Genomic DNA, 16,338 nt, shown 5'->3' on the forward strand with positions numbered 1-16,338 from the left:
TACACAGTGCACCCACATCACATCAGGTGGGATGGTCGCTAAAATTTCTTGAGGCACACCAGCTCATCAAGGATGCTAACCCAGTCTGGGGTTTCGCTTTGTGCATGATACACTTCTCGTAATAGTGACATACTTTCAATGAAGTTCTCTCGCGCAGAGCACACATTCACATCAGCATGACGTACAGCCATTCTTGTTTTCCACAAACTGTGGAGACCCAGCAACATGAACATGTCGAACGGTGGCCCGTCATCGCTTTGAACTGGAAGGAACCGAATTCCATAGGGGTTTATGGGGAGTTCTTTTTTAAGAGTGCGCTGCAAGATGTCCCAGTGAAAGACAGCGTCCCAACACTCAATGAAGGCGTGTTCAATTGTTTCAGGCTTTTTACACAGCCGGCAATCGGTAGTCCAGGGTACGAATATTCCTTTCTGTTCTAGCCATACTTTAACGGGGAGGGTGTTCGTGTGTAGGTGGAAAAAGAAAGTTTTCGCAGCAGGTCTTACAGGCATCCTTTTGACTCGTTTCAGCACATCTTTTCCTGGGCCTCCACAGTAAACACTCCTATACAGTGGGATAGGTAACATACTGTCAACTAAATCTGCGTACAGTTTCTTTCTTCTCACTGAACACAAGTACTCCAGCGAAAAACGTGCGCAGAGTATTCTAAAAGATGCAACGACTTCACGATAGTACCCAGTCGCTCTAGTGATAGCACTAGATGTGGACACAACAAATTCAGGCAGTTCTGTTGCCATTTTCGCCTGAATGACCGTACGGAGGAAAACATTTCTTTCATCTCGCAGGAAGATGAACCGCGATACGATCTGTCTAATGAACAAGTGTGAGAGCCCAAGGCCCCCATTACGAACTGTGCGAAAATGATTTGTTCGACTGGATCGCTCCCAAGTGGAGTTCCAGATGAAGGTAGCAAACACTCGATGCATTTTTTGAACGTTTACACCGGACATGAACATTACTTGCAGTATGTACCAAACTTTGGCAATTAAAAATATATTGCAAGCTGAAGCACGTGCAAACACTGACAATCCCCGGCCCTGCCATCCTTCTATCTTTTCTTTCATTGATTCTATTTGGCCGGTCCACAACTGTGTCGAGTCCCGATAGTGCTCAAGGGGCACTCCTAGATACAGTGGAGACACTGTAGTCCACTGCATACCGGCGAATTTTGTGGGTGTCGCGTCCCAGCTTCCATGCCATATCCCAACACTTTTTTCGAAGTTTATCTGGGCACCAGTGTACCTACAAAAGGATCTTGCAAGGCGGACAGCCTCGACCACGCTTTCCCTGTCTTCACAAAAGACGGCGACCTCATCTGCATAAGCTAGCATTTTAACTTCTGCGGCGTGCAGCCTAAAACCACGAATGTTTTCATTCCGTATGACTGCCATACAAAAGGGTTCGAGGTACAGGGCAAAAAGCAAGGGAGACAAGGGACAGCCTTGCCGTACAGACGAGAGGAGTGGCACCCGCGAACTAAGACACTTATTAACTATAAGCTGCATGTAACAGTCTTCATAAGCCATTTTAACGCCATCTACAATGACGCTCCCAACATTACAGTACTGCAGTATAGCGAAAAGCACCTCATGTGACACCCGGTCGAACGCCTTCGCAAGGTCTAGCTGCAACATGGCCACCCGACCCCCAATGGCATCGCAACATTCAAGCACATTCCTTGCAATGTGGGTGTTCGTGAAAATGGTGCGGCCTTTAATGCCACACGTCTGGTGTGGCCCTACAAGCTGCTGAATCACGCTTTGAAATCGTCGAGCCAGTACTTTCATAAATATTTTGTAATCTGTGTTGGTCAGACTTATCGGTCTGTATGAACTTACTGAAAGGAGCTTTTCCCGTTCATCGGTTTTCGGAATTAATACTATGTGCGAAGTCTGGAATGAGGGTGGTACTTTTTTAAATTCATATGCCTCTGAGAGTAGTCGGTGCAATATACACGCAAACTCCTGACTGAATGCCTTGTAAAAAGCGGCGCCTAGGCCGTCCGGCCCTGGCGATTTGCCTGATGGCAGTTCTTCTATCGCCCTTTCAATCTCGGACACAGCTATTGGTCTCTCAAGACTTTCTCTAACGTCGTCATCCAACCTTGGCATCTCGCTCATGAATTCACTCTCGAAGGCCAGTCCAGAAGGAGTCACATTGCCGAACAATTCGCGATAGTGTTCCACAAAAGCTTTCTCAATCGACGAAGCGTCTGACGTCACCTCGTTTTGAAGACGTATCTGTTGGATCTCATTTCTTGACGCGTGACGCTTTTCATCGCTCATTGCCCGTTTGTTTGGTATCTCACCCATCCATAGGCGTTCGCTTCTAGCGCGTATAACTGCTGCTTTGTATCGCTCGGCGTCGATAACTTCAAGCTCGTGTCTTACTTTCTTTACGTTTTCAGCTAATAGATCGTGACCCGCATTTTGTGCGCTTGACAGATATTCTAGCTGTCTTTGCAGCTCTCTTTGTTTCTGTAATTTATCGTGCTGAAGGCTGCTTCCTCTTTCTATTGCAATGAACTTAACTTGAATCTTAAATTCCTCCCATGTGGCAGTAAAATATTCACCCTCATTTGTCATCAACTCTGTTATCTTTTCCTTAACTCTGCGCACAAATGGTTCATCATCAAGAAGCTTTTCGTTGAATTTCCACATGTTCCAGTTGAATCGTGTTCTTTTAACTTTTTCCCCAATCGAGAAGCTTACCAGGCTATGGTCCGTGAACGATTGCGGTGCGACGTTATAACTATTACAAAGGGTGATCAAGTCGTCAGAAACATACACTCTGTCCAGCCTTGCTCGGCTATTTCGCTGAATGTGCGTGTACTGCAGAATCATACCATCAGTGAGGACTAGGCCCACATCTTCTAAGTTGTGGTCTTCAATTAGTCTGCTCAAAAGGAGAGCACTTTTATCGCGAACCCTTTCCCTTTTTAGTCGGTCTTCCGGAGAACACACACAGTTAAAATCACCAAGTAATATGACAAAGCGATCACATTTTAGATATTGCTCGATACATTCAAAAAACAAAAATCGATCATTCACATTGTTTGGCGCATAAACGCATACGAGCCGCCATAAATCGTGAGAAAAAGAAAAATCTACAATAAGCAAGCGGCCAGTTTCAGAAACAGTTACACTTTCTTCAATAATACCAGCACTCTTCCGTCTTAACAACGCACATCCGCCTGATGTGCCATTCGCATGGCACACGCACACATTGTAATGCGCCGTGAAAGGCGTCACCATGCGATCGGTCTGCTCTTGGGTTTCGACCTTAGTTTCTTGTAAGGCAACTACATCGAGTTCCTTCTCCATACACAAGCGGCTAAGTTGATACTGCCTCCTTCGCGCTCCAAGGCCACGGACATTTAACGTGGCAACTCTCAGTGCTCTCTCTAGTTTCACCGCCATTTATCTGCAAAAGCAAGCCGATCGCACGGTGTCGCTGAAGAACAAGCGATCCAGACACACTGTAGAAAAATTTGCATGCATAACTTTTGCACTGAAAACCGCTCGATCCACACGCGTACCTTTAGAGCGTACGCGAAGCCCGATTCCAAAAAGGACGCCATCTCTTCACGACGTTAGTCCGGGCGCCCCAGTAGGCGCCGAGTCCTACTTAGGCGGTTTTGCCGCCGGCCGTCTGTCCGGCGGGATGTTTGGCTTCGGGCGCACGGGCACACGACGACCCGCCTGCGCTTTTGGCGGCGGCTCGTCTTTGGCCCCGTTGTCAAGGTTGCCGTCCAGGCTGCCGTCCAGGTTGCCGGTCGAGTCCCTCGCTCTTTTCATAGCCACATTGCTTGCACTCGATTCTTCGACGTCCATCAAGGGAGTTGCCGGTCCGTGCTCCGTGGCGGCCTCCTCGGCAGTGGCGGATTTTGCGGCTGATTCTTCTTTGGCTCCTTCGTCGCGTGCCCTTTGCACTGCATCTTTCGGGCTCGTAGGCAGCACATTTACCACCTTCGTGGCTTTAGCAGCCGGCACATAAGGTGTTGCAACTATGTCCGCCGGTGGTACTAGCACGCGGGAAGCCTCATCAACGTCAGCCTCATCCATTAACAGGTCAGCCACGTCCTCTCGAAGCGCAGGTCCTGCGACGGATGCGTAAGTCTTAACACATTCCGTATCCTGGTGGCCGTAGCGACGGCATACTGCACATTTCGGGACGCGGCAGTCACGTCGGACATGTCCGGTGTTTCGGCACTTCAGGCAAAGGGGTGCTCTGCCCGGTACCACAACTAGGGTCTGCTCACCAGCTACACGAAGTTGATGGGGCAGGTCTTCTACGGTCATACCCGTCTTCAGAACCAGGGACACCGCCCGTGTCGACGATGCTTTATCTTGAACTCCTTGAACACGCCACTTTTCATGGAAAACGTCCGTGACCTTTCCGAATGGTAACAGGGCTGTCCGTATATCCTCGTCTGACACGTTATGAAGCATCCAATGCAACTTCAGCCGCACGGCCTGATTGGCAGGATCAACGACAATGCACCGATGTTCATTCACCTTGAGGTTCTTGGCGCATGAGAGCTTTTTCACGCCTTCGTCGCTCTTGAAAGTAACCGCCCAAACGTGGCTCATCTGATACGCCCCTAGGGCGATGACATCAGCAAGTAGGCCTAAGCTAGCCAACGCATCTCGGAAATGTTCCACACGATACGGCCTGGCACGCACATCCGCATGCAGAAAAACTGTATTTAAAACTATCCGACCTGTCGGCAATTGAGGCAGCAAAACTTGGTATTCCGGGTCTTCTGAGGCAAAACTCCTGGTACCGCGGCCCTGCTGGGCCGCTGAAGCCGCTCCTACGGAGCTCATGATCGGCACGTCCGCTCGCTAGCGCGGCAGAAAGCCGAAACCCTCTATACCACCGACGCCTGTTTTCGGTTGTTCCAACCAGTCTTACTTAAGTTGTTAATTGCAACAAGAGTGTCGACACACGCGGAATAAAATGACGCCCAGTGCACGGAATGGATTTAACAGGATGGATTGCTTTCTCAGTATGGTAATCTAGAAGTGTATTTCTTTTTTTTTCTAACGATAGAACGCCGCTTTTACCACGAATAAAAGAGAAGGCCAATTTCACACATGCCAACTGATAATGTGCAGAGATACACGGAACTGACATGTGGGCATGCGCACAAAATATTTTCGTCGGCCGGGAATCGAACCCGGGTCAACTGCTTAGAAGGCAGCTATGCTAACCACTATACCACCGACGCGTGTTTTCGGTTGTTCCAAGCAGTCTTACTTAAGTTGTTAATTGCAACAAGAGTGTCGACACACGCGGAATAAAATGACGCCCAGTGCACGGAATGCATTTAACAGGATGGATTGCTTTCTCATTATGGTAATCTAGGAGTGTATTTATTTTTTTTTCTAACGATAGAACGCCGCTTTTACCACGAATAAAAGAGAAGGCCAATTTCACACATGCCAACTGATAATGTGCAGAGATACAAGGAGCTGACGTGTGGGCATGTGCACAAAATATTTGCGTCGGCCGATAATCGAACCCGCGTGAACTGCTTAAAGGCAGCTATGCTAACCACTATACCACCGACGCGTGTTTTCAGTTGTTCCAAGCAGTCTTACTTCAGTGGTTAATTGTAACGAGAGTGTCGACACACGCGGAATAAAATGACGCCCAGTGCACGGAATGGATTTAACAGGATGGATTGCTTTCTCATTATGGTAATCTAGGAGTGTATTTCTTTTTTTTTTCTAATGATAGAACGCCGCTTTTACCACGAATAAAAGAGAAGGTCAATTTCACACATGCCAACTGATAATGTGCAGAGATACAAGGAGCTGACGTGTGGGCATGTGCACAAAATATTTGCGTCGGCCGATAATCGAACCCGCGTGAAGTGCTTAAAGGCAGCTATGCTAACCACTATACCACCGACGCGTGTTTTTCGGTTGTTCCAAGCAGTCTTACTTCAGTTGTTAATTGTAACGAGAGTGTCGACACAGCCGGAATAAAATGACGCCCAGTGCACGGAATGGATTTATTAGGCAGATGCAGGGTATTCGCATTATGGTAATCTAGGAGTGTATTTCTTTTTTTTCTAACGATACAACGCCGCTTTTACCACGAATAAAAGGAAAGGTCAATTTCCCACATGCCAACTGATAATGTGCATAGATACGAGGAGCCGACATGTGGGCATGTTCACAAAATATTTGCGTCGGCCGGGAATCGAACCCGGGTCAACTGCTTGGAGGGCAGCTATGCTAACCACTATACCACCGACGCTTTTTGTTTCTTTATTACCGGTTTGGCACTTCCAAAAACAGAACTCTTAAATACAATTTTACAAGTACAATAAAAGACGCGTGAGCCTTTAATGGCTGGAGTGTGAAGCTAAAATGGCTTCAGAGAAGCCAGCTTATCGAGCACAGGTATCCAATCCGGTAGGTTCCTCTGGATTTTGAGAACATCTCGTATGTACACACAGTTCTCACTGAAGTTTTGCATGGCCGATCTTGCGTTGACATCCGCATTTCTGACCGCCATCCTCGTTTTCCACACACTATGCAAACACAGTAACATGAACATGTCGCATGGCATTTCATCTGGATCTTCACATGGCAAGAATCGGATACCAAAGGGCGTTACTGGCAAATCTTTCTGAAGTGTCCGTTTAAGGATGTCCCACAAGAAAAAAGCATCGTGACAGTCCAAAAAGATGTGTTCTATCGTTTCCTCCTTTCGACATATCAGGCAGTGTAATCCCCATGGGACAAAGATACCTTTGCTTTGAAGCCACGGTGTTACAGCGAGCGTGCCCGTGTGCAGTTGGAAAAAGAATGATTTAGATGACGCTCTTACTGGCATTTTTCGAACTCGTTTTAATACGTCTCGTTCTGGTCCTAGTTGATAGATGGAGCGGTACAACGGTATTGGTAAAAACACATCAATTTAGATCTTTGTACAATCGTTTACGTGCCACTGCGCTCAAATATTCTAAGGAAAACCGTGGCTTCAGTACTTGATATGCAGACACTATTTCGCTCCAGAAACTGCTCAGTGTTCCACGCGTATCTGCATTTGATGAGACAATATAATCCGGGATATGATTACACAACCTCATGTGTATAACAGTACGCAAGAAAACATCTCTCTGGTCTCTCAGAAAGAAAAACCTTGAAACTATTTGTTTCAAAAATAAATGACACAGACCAAGCCCTCCGTGTCACACCGAAAGGAACAAGTTTAACCGACTGGTGCGTTCCCAGGTAGAATTCCATATATAGGTGGCAAACACTCTGTGTAATTTTTGGACACAAGTTCTGCTCATACTGAACACTCGAAGTACGTAAAACACTTTTGCAACAAAAAACACATTACAGACTGTAGCGCGGGAAAACATAGAAAAGTTATGCCCTCCCCATTTTTCAGACTGATCCTTGAGCCTTTCTGTCTCTCCTGCCCCGTATTCTGCAGTATTTCCATAATGTTGGAGAGGAACCCCCAAGTATCTAGCAGGAATACTTGTCCATCTCATGTTTGCATACGCCTCCGGCTCTTGCCCCCAATTTCCATGCCAAATGCCCAGAGATTTATCCCAGCTAATGGCACTTCCGGTAGCACTACAGAATGATGTAGCTTCCTTAACAGCTTCTTTAATACTGTCTTTGTCTTTGCAGAATATAGCTATATCATCGGCCTATGCCAGTATTTTTACTTCAGTAGCATAAAAGGAGTAACCATGCACCATTTTATTTATGCGAATGTTTAAACATAAGGGTTCCAAGTAAAGTGCAAAAAGAAGAGACGAACAGGCACACCCTTGTTTTATACCTGACAGTACTGGAATGTTTTCACTTACGGTGTTGTTAATTATAAGGTTTACTGCACACTCTTCATACACCATCTTGATGCCCTCCTTCATAACGCTACCTACATTACAATGTTCTAGTAATAACTGTAGTATGTCATGATTAACTCTATCAAATGCTTTCTGAAGATCCAGTTGTATCATAGCTATGTTATCTTGAGTCATGTCACAGCATTCTAGGATAGTTCTAGCGGTGTGTATATTTGTGTAGATTGTCCTTCCTTTATGCCACATGTCTGGTGAGGTAATACGAGGTGTGTGATAACGCTCTGCAATCTCTTGGCTAGCACCTTTGTAAATATTTTATAGTCTACATTCGTAAGACTTATAGGTCGATAGGCCTCAACATCCAACAATTTCCTGGGATCATCCGATTTTGGAATGAGTACTACATGACATTTTCTAAAAGATAAAGGTGCTCTTTTTTGTTCATAGCACTCATTTATCACGCGATGTAACGCTTGTGCCAGTTCTTCCTTGAAGCATTTGTAAATGGCAGCCCCTAGTCCATCAGGCCCAGGTGCTTTGCCAGTGCTTAGTTCATCAATGGCCTGTTTTACTTCATTCAGACTAATTGGCCGTTCAAGCGTTTGTCTTACTTTATCGCCTATTCTTGGCATGAGCGACAAAAATTCGTTTCGAAAGGCTTCTGTATCTTTTATTTTTGGGCTTAGCAGTTTTCGATAGCATTCAACAAACGCTTTCTCTATCAGTTCCTTGTCGCGCGTCACATCGTTTTTATATGTTATTTCTTTTATCTCTTTTTTTACTGCTTGCCTTTTTTCTTCCCCGAGTGCCCGCTTAGTAGGCGTTTCCCCTAGCCATAGTCTTTCAGCCCGTGCTCTGACGATCGCTCCACGATATTTCTTTTCATCTATCACTTCGAGCTTACTTTTAAGGTCACGTAGTTCCTTGCTAAAGTGTCCAGGGTTAGCACTCTCAACCGCAATCATATAATCTAACGTGCTCCTAAGTTCTTGCTCTTGTTGTTTTTCAATGCTGCGCCGCACGCAAGCTCGTTCAATCGCCGCAATCTTTACTTCATTTTTAAATTGCTCCCAAAGCGCTGTGAAATTGGAAGATTCAACCGAACATATTTCCTCTATCCTTTCCTTTACTTTTTTAACAAAAATTTCATCATCCAACAGTGTATCATTTAATTTCCACAAGTTCCAACTAAACTTTGACGCTTTTGTCTTGGTTCCTAGTCTAGCTATCACCAAGCAGTGATCGCTAAATGTGACGTTCTTTACTTTGAATGTAGTAATGTGTGGTATCGCAGCTGCCGGAACATATATGCGATCTAGTCTAGCATGACTTACACCTTGGTAGTGCGTATACTGTACGTGCTCGTCACCGTCAAAAATACAACCAACGTCGTCCAGTTCAAGCTCGTTTACACGCGCGTTTAATAGTGTCGCACTTCTATCGAGGTAAGTCAATCTGTTGATTCTGTCTTGCGGCCTGCACACACAATTAAAGTCTCCAAATAAAATTATGTTCCTTTCGTACGTCATGCATGTTCTCAGGTTATCTATGTATTTTACACGTTCGTTAATGTTATTCGGAGCATACACACATATTGCACGCCAAAGGAGGCCACAAATGCCAAAGTCGATGAATAGTAGCCTGCCATCATCACTGGACTCTACAGAGTGCGCTACAATATCGGTGCATTTTCGAACGAGTATCATGCAACCCGCTGAAGTGCCTCTAGCATGAGACACACATACATTATACCTATCCCTGAAAGGTTCGACCATTCTGTGCGTTTGCTCTTCGCTTTCTACTTTGGTTTCCTGCACTGCCATTATGTCAATGTCATTTTCCAACAAGAGACGGCTTAACTGGCACTGCCGTCTGCGGGATGCCAAACCCCTCACATTCAACGTAGCTACACAAAGGGGAAATGTCAGATTAACAGCCATTTTTTGGATTAGCAAACAGACGGAACGGTACTCACATCTGGACAGGCAGTGATAGCAAAAACCAGCACAGGTCACATTCTACTTGTCCGCTATGTAACGTCTTATACTGAGGACAGGCTGGCTGAACACACTTCGCGCCCCTAAGTCGGGGTCAATGTTGAAGCCGACCGCCTATCAGGCGGTATCTTCGGCTTCGGTTTGAGGCCCATTCGTCTCGTTATAGCGGTCTTCGGCGACGGCTCGCCGCTGCTCGATGGTTCGGGTGAGGCTTGAGATCCGTCAGTGGCCTCACGAGGCCTCTTTGCAGCTGCTTTAGCGGCTGCTGTCATTTCAACATCCTCAATGCCTTCGGTCTCGTCTTTCGCGGTAGTCACTGATGCGCTTACTAAAATCGCGTCCTTTCTCTCATTGACGTTTTGGTCGTTAGTCGGCTTCCCAACCAGCACGCTCTTTGCCTCGCCAGATTGGCTGTCGCCGGGCCCAGTGGAGTTTTCCTGAAGTGGAGACGCGTCAGAGGGTGTGCTGTCTGCCGCCGGTTCTTCGCTCGTTGCTCGGGATGCTGCATCGGCATCAGCATGGTCCATTATGTGTTCAGCCATCTCGTCGCTTTTAACTGGACTTGTTACCGCTGCATAGGATCGCACGCAGTCTTGTTCTTCGTGGCCGAATCGTCGGCAGAGTGCACAGCGTGGTATGCGACACTCGCGCCTGATATGTCCAGTTCCATTGCACCGGAGGCATAACGGGGGCCTTCCTGGTACATGCACGAGCGCTAAGTTTTCCGCGACGCGCACCTGATGAGGCAAGTCTTCAACTGTGATTCCAGGCTTTGGCAAGAGTGTCACCAAACGGGTGGTGGACCCTTTATCATTACATCCCTGTACACGCCACTTTTCGCGGACGATATCTGTAACCCTTCCGTAAGGGGCTAACGCTGCTCGAACCTCGTCGTCGTGAACGAAATGCAACAGCCAATAAAGCTTCAGTCTGATGCCTTGGTTGCAGGGATCATAAACGACACAGGGCTGGTCTTTCACGTTGAATGTTTCTGCCGCAAGCATCTTTTTCTTCGAAGCTTCATCACGGAAGGTCACCGCCCACACATGGTTCATTTGGAAGGCACCAAGGGCCACCACTTCCGGCAGCAGTGCAAGACGCGCGAGCGCATCTCGAAAGTGTTCGACCCGATACGGCCTGGTTTTAACATCCGCGTGCAAAAATACTGTATACAAAACTGATGTACCTGAAGGCAGATGAGGCAAAACAACTTGATAATCCGGGTAAGGCTTATCCGTACACCTGGTGCCACGGCCGAGGGCCGCTGTATCCGCCTCTACGGAGCAAGGCATTCCGCGTCCGTTCACTGCGGTGGCCGGAAATGGAATTATACCACCGACGCGTGTTTTCGGTTGTTCCAACCAGTCTTACTTCAGTTGTTATTTGCAACAAGAGTGTCGACACAGCCGAAATAAAATGACGCCCAGCGCACGGAATGGATTTAACAGGCAGATGCATTGCCTTCGCATTATGGTAATCTAGGAGTGTATTTCTTTTTTTTTTCTAACGATAGAACGCCGCTTTTACCACGAATAAAAGAAAAGGTCAATTTCGCACATGCCAACTGATAATGTGCATAGATACGAGGAGCTTATGTGTGGGCATGTGCACAAAATATTTGCGTCGGCCGGGAATCGAACCCGGGTCAACTGCTTGGAAGGCAGCTATGCTAACCACTATACCACCGACGCGTGTTTTCGGTTGTCACAAGCAGTCTTACTTCAGTTGTTAATTGCAACAACAGTGTCGACACAACCGAAATAAAATGACGCCCAGTGCACGGAATGGATTTAACAGGCGGATGCATTGCCTTCGCATTATGGTAATCTAGGAGGGTATTTTTTTTTCTAACGATAGAACGCCGCTTTTACCGCGAATAAAAGAAAAGGTCAATTTCACACATGCCAACTGATAATGTGCATAGATACGAGGAGCTTATGTGTGGGCATGTGCACAAAATATTTGCGTCGTCCGGGAATGGAACCCGGGTCAACTGCTTGGAAGGCAGCTATGCTAACCACTATACCACCGACGCGTGTTTAAGGTTGTTCCAAGCAGTCTTACTTCAGTTGTTAATTGCAACAAGAGTGCCGACACAGCCGAAATAAAATTACGCCCAGCTCACGGAATGGATTTAACAGGCAGATGCATTGCCTTCGCATTATGGTAATCTAGGAGTGTATTTCTTTTTTTTCTAACGATAGAACGCCGCTTTTGCCACGAATAAGAGAGAAGGTCAATTTCACACATGCCAACTGATAATGTGCAGAGATACAAGGAGGTGATGTGTGGGCATGTGCACAAAATATTTGCGTCGCCCGGGAATCGAACCCGCGTGAACTGCTTAAAGGCAGCTATGCTAACGACTATACCACCGACGCGTGTTTTCGGTTGTTCCAAGCAGTCTTACTTCAGTTGTTATTTGCAACAAGAGTGCCGACACAGCCGAAATAAAATGACGCCCAGCTCACGGAATGGATTTAACAGGCAGATGCATTGCCATCGCATTATGGTAATCTAGGAGTGTATTTTTTTTTCTAACGATAGAACGCCGCTTTTACCGCGAATAAAAGAAAAGGTCAATTTCACACATGCCAACTGATAATGTGCATAGATACGAGGAGCTTATGTGTGGGCATGTGCACAAAATATTTGCGTCGTCCGTGAAGGGAACCCGGGTCAACTGCTTGGAAGGCAGCTATGCTAACCACTATACCACCGACGCGTGTTTAAGGTTGTTCCAACCAGTCTTACTTCAGTTGTTATTTGCAATAAGAGTGTCGACACACGCGGAATAAAATGACGCCCAGTGCAAGGAATGGATTTAACAGGATGGATTGCCTTCTCATTATGGTAATCTAGGAGTGTATTTCTTTTTTTTCTAACGATAGAACGCCGATTTTACCACGAATAAAAGGTAATGTCAATTTCACACATGCCAACCGATAATGCGCATAGATACGAGGAGCTTATTTGTGGGCATGTTCACAAAATATTTGCGTTGGCCGGGAATCGAACCCGGGTCAACTGCTTGGAAGGCAGCTATGCTAACCACTATACCACCGACGCGTGTATTAGGTTGTTCCAAGCAGTCTTACTTCAGTTGTTAATTGCAACAAGAGTGCCGACACAGCCGAAATAAAATTACGCCCAGCTCACGGAATGGATTTAACAGGCAGATGCATTGCCTTCGCATTATGGTAATCTAGGAGTGTATTTCTTTTTTTTCTAACGATAGAACGCCGCTTTTGCGACGAATAAGAGAGAAGGTCAATTTCACACATGCCAACCGATAATGTGCATAGATACGAGGAGCTGATGTGTGGGCATGTGCACAAAATATTTGCGTAGGCCGGGAATCGAACCCGGGTCAACTGCTTGGAAGGCAGCTATGCTAACCACTATACCACCGACGCGTGTTTTAGGTTGTTCCAAGCAGTCTTACTTCAGTTGTTAATTGTAACGAGAGTGTCGACACAGCCGGAATATAATGACGCCCAGTGCACGGGATGGATTTAACAGGATGGATTGCCTTCTCATTATGGTAATGTAGGAGTGATTTTCTTTTTTTTTCTAACGATAGAACGCCGCTTTTACCACGAATAAAAGAAAAGGTCAATTTCACACATGCCAACTGATAATGTGCATAGATACGAGGAGCTTATGTGTGGGCATGTGCACAAAATATTTGCGTCGGCCGGGAATCGAACCCGGGTCAACTGCTTGGAAGGCAGCTATGCTAACCACTATACCACCGACGCGTGTTTTAGGTTGTTCCAAGCAGACTTACTTCAGTTGTTAATTGCAACAAGAGTGTCAACACAACCGAAATAAAATGACGCCCATTGCACGGAATGGATTTAACAGGCGGATGCATTGCCTTCGCATTATGGTAATCTAGGAGGGTATTCCTTTTTTTTTCTAACGATAGAACGCCGCTTTTACCAGGAATAAAACAGAAGGTCAATTTCACACATGCCAACTGATAATGTGCAGAGATACAAGGAGCTGACGTGTGGGCATGTGCACAAAATATTTGCGTCGGCCGGGAATCGAACCCGGGTCAACTGCTTGGAAGGCAGCTATGCTAACCACTATACCACCGACGCGTGTTTTAGGGTGTTCCAAGCAGTCTTACTTCAGTTGTTAATTGCAACAAGAGTGCCGACACAGCCGAAATAAAATTACGCCCAGCTCACGGAATGGATTTAACAGGCAGATGCATTGCCTTCGCATTATGGTAATCTAGGAGTGTATGTCTTTTTTTTCTAACGATAGAACGCCGCTTTTGCGACGAATAAGAGAGAAGGTCAATTTCACACATGCCAACCGATAATGTGCATAGATACGAGGAGCTGATGTGTGGGCATGTGCACAAAATATTTGCGTCGGCCGGGAATCGAACCCGGGTCAACTGCTTGGAAGGCAGCTATGCAAACCACTATACCACCGACGCGTGTTTTAGGTTGTTCCAACCAGTCTTACTTCAGTTGTTAATTGCAACAAAAGTGTCGACACAACCGGAATAAAATGACGCCCAGTGCACGGAATGGATTTAACAGAAAGGATTGCCTTCTCATTATAGTAATCTAGGAGTGTATTTCTGTTTTTTTCTAACGATAGAACGCCGCTTTTACCACGAATAAAAGAGAAGGTCAATTTCACACATGCCAACTGATAATGTGCAGGGATACTAGGAGCCGACGTGTGGGCATGTGCACAAAATATTTGCGTCGGCCGGGAATCGAACCCGGGTCAACTGCTTGGAAGGCAGCTATGCTAACCACTATAGCACCGACGCGTGTTTTAGGGTGTTCCAAGCAGTCTTACTTCAGTTGTTAATTGCAACAAGAGTGTCGACACAGCCGGAATAAAATGACGCCCAGTGCACGGAATGGATTTAACAGAAAGGATTGCCTTCTCATTATAGTAATCTAGGAGTGTATTTCTGTTTTTTTCTAACGATAGAACGCCGCTTTTACCACGAATAAAAGAGAAGGTCAATTTCACACATGCCAACTGATCATGTGCAGGGATACTAGGAGCTGACGTGTGGGCATGTGCACAAAATATTTGCGTCGGCCGGGAATCGAACCCGGGTCAACTGCTTGGAAGGCAGCTATGCTAACCATTATACCTCCGACGCGTGTTTTCGGTTGTACCAAGCAGTCTTACTACAGTTGTTAATTGCAACAAGAGTGTCAACACAACCGAAATAAAATGACGCCCAGTGCACGGAATGGATTTAACAGGCGGATGCATTGCCTTCGCATTATGGTAATCTAGGAGGGTATTTTTTTTTCTAACGATAGAACGCTGCTTTTACCGCGAATAAAAGAAAAGGTCAATTTCACACATGCCAACTGATAATGTGCATAGATACGAGGAGCTTATGTGTGGGCATGTGCACAAAATTTTTGCGTCGGCCTGGAATCGAACCCGGGTCAACTGCTTGGAAGGCAGCTGTGCTAACCATTATACCTCCGACGCGTGTTTTCGGTTGTACCAAGCAGTCTTACTACAGTTGTTAATTGCAACAAGAGTGTCAACACAACCGAAATAAAATGACGCCCAGTGCACGGAATGAATTTATTAGGTAGATGCAGTGTCTTCGCATTATGCTAATCTAGGAGTGTATTTCTTTTCTTTCTAACGATAGAACGCCGCTTTTACCACGAATAAAAGAAAAGGTCAATTTCCCACATGCCAACTGATAATGTGCATAGATACGAGGAGCTGACATGTGGGCATGTGCACAAAATATTTGCGTCGGCCGGGAATCGAACCCGGGTCAACTGCTTGGAAGGCAGCTATGCTAACCATTATACCACCGAGGCGTGTTTTCGGTTGTTCCAAGCAGTCTTACTTCACTTGTTAATTGCAACAAGAGTGTCGACACACCCGGAATAAAATGACGCCCAGTGCACGGAATGGATTTAACAGGCGGATGCATTGCCTTCGCATTATGGTAATCTAGGAGGGTATTTTTTTTTCTAACGATAGAACGCCGCTTTTACCGCGAATAAAAGAAAAGGTCAATTTCACACATGCCAACTGATAATGTGCATAGATACGAGGAGCTTATGTGTGGGAATGTGCACAAAATTTTTGCGTCGGCCTGGAATCGAACCCGGGTCAACTGCTTGGAAGGTAGCTGTGCTAACCATTATACCTCCGACGCGTGTTTTCGGTTGTACCAAGCAGTCTTACTACAGTTGTTAATTGCAACAAGAGTGTCAACACAACCGAAATAAAATGACGCCCAGTGCACGGAATGGATTTAACAGGCGGATGCATTGCCTTCGCATTATGGTAATCTAGGAGGGTATTTTTTTTTCTAACGATAGAACGCCGCTTTTACCGCGAATAAAAGAAAAGGTCAATTTCACACATGCCAACTGATAATGTGCATAGATACGAGGAGCTTATGTGTGGGCATGTGCACAAAATATTTGCGTGGTCCGGGAATGGAACCCG

General features: G+C 46.1%; 1 protein-coding gene and 8 non-coding genes across 9 annotated transcripts; all 9 read right to left on the reverse strand.

Annotated features, from left to right (window-relative positions):
- Positions 1-38: 38 nt before the first annotated feature.
- LOC142563435 (uncharacterized) lies at positions 39-4,850 on the reverse strand. The gene is made up of 2 exons (XM_075673990.1): positions 3,770-4,850; positions 39-1,090 (listed from the first exon to the last, which is right to left on the reverse strand). The coding sequence occupies exons 1-2, from the start codon at positions 4,848-4,850 to the stop codon at positions 39-41; spliced, it is 2,133 nt and encodes a 710-aa protein (XP_075530105.1).
- A 332-nt stretch (positions 4,851-5,182) lies between these two features.
- On the reverse strand, positions 5,183-5,254 carry TRNAR-UCU (transfer RNA arginine (anticodon UCU)). The gene has a single exon. It is a non-coding gene; the product is annotated as a tRNA-Arg (tRNA).
- Positions 5,255-6,219: 965 nt separating this feature from the next.
- On the reverse strand, positions 6,220-6,291 carry TRNAG-UCC (transfer RNA glycine (anticodon UCC)). The gene has a single exon. It is a non-coding gene; the product is annotated as a tRNA-Gly (tRNA).
- Positions 6,292-11,480: 5,189 nt separating this feature from the next.
- On the reverse strand, positions 11,481-11,552 carry TRNAG-UCC (transfer RNA glycine (anticodon UCC)). The gene has a single exon. It is a non-coding gene; the product is annotated as a tRNA-Gly (tRNA).
- A 1,306-nt stretch (positions 11,553-12,858) lies between these two features.
- On the reverse strand, positions 12,859-12,930 carry TRNAG-UCC (transfer RNA glycine (anticodon UCC)). Its single transcript has one exon. It is a non-coding gene; the product is annotated as a tRNA-Gly (tRNA).
- Positions 12,931-13,550: 620 nt separating this feature from the next.
- Positions 13,551-13,622, reverse strand: TRNAG-UCC (transfer RNA glycine (anticodon UCC)). The gene has a single exon. It is a non-coding gene; the product is annotated as a tRNA-Gly (tRNA).
- A 276-nt stretch (positions 13,623-13,898) lies between these two features.
- On the reverse strand, positions 13,899-13,970 carry TRNAG-UCC (transfer RNA glycine (anticodon UCC)). Its single transcript has one exon. It is a non-coding gene; the product is annotated as a tRNA-Gly (tRNA).
- A 275-nt stretch (positions 13,971-14,245) lies between these two features.
- On the reverse strand, positions 14,246-14,317 carry TRNAG-UCC (transfer RNA glycine (anticodon UCC)). Its single transcript has one exon. It is a non-coding gene; the product is annotated as a tRNA-Gly (tRNA).
- Positions 14,318-14,590: 273 nt separating this feature from the next.
- TRNAG-UCC (transfer RNA glycine (anticodon UCC)) lies at positions 14,591-14,662 on the reverse strand. Its single transcript has one exon. It is a non-coding gene; the product is annotated as a tRNA-Gly (tRNA).
- Between the last annotated feature and the right edge of the window lie 1,676 nt (positions 14,663-16,338).

The sequence above is a fragment of the Dermacentor variabilis genome, chromosome 11 (genome assembly GCF_050947875.1).
Source record: "Dermacentor variabilis isolate Ectoservices chromosome 11, ASM5094787v1, whole genome shotgun sequence".
Classification (NCBI taxonomy): domain Eukaryota; kingdom Metazoa; phylum Arthropoda; class Arachnida; order Ixodida; family Ixodidae; genus Dermacentor; species Dermacentor variabilis.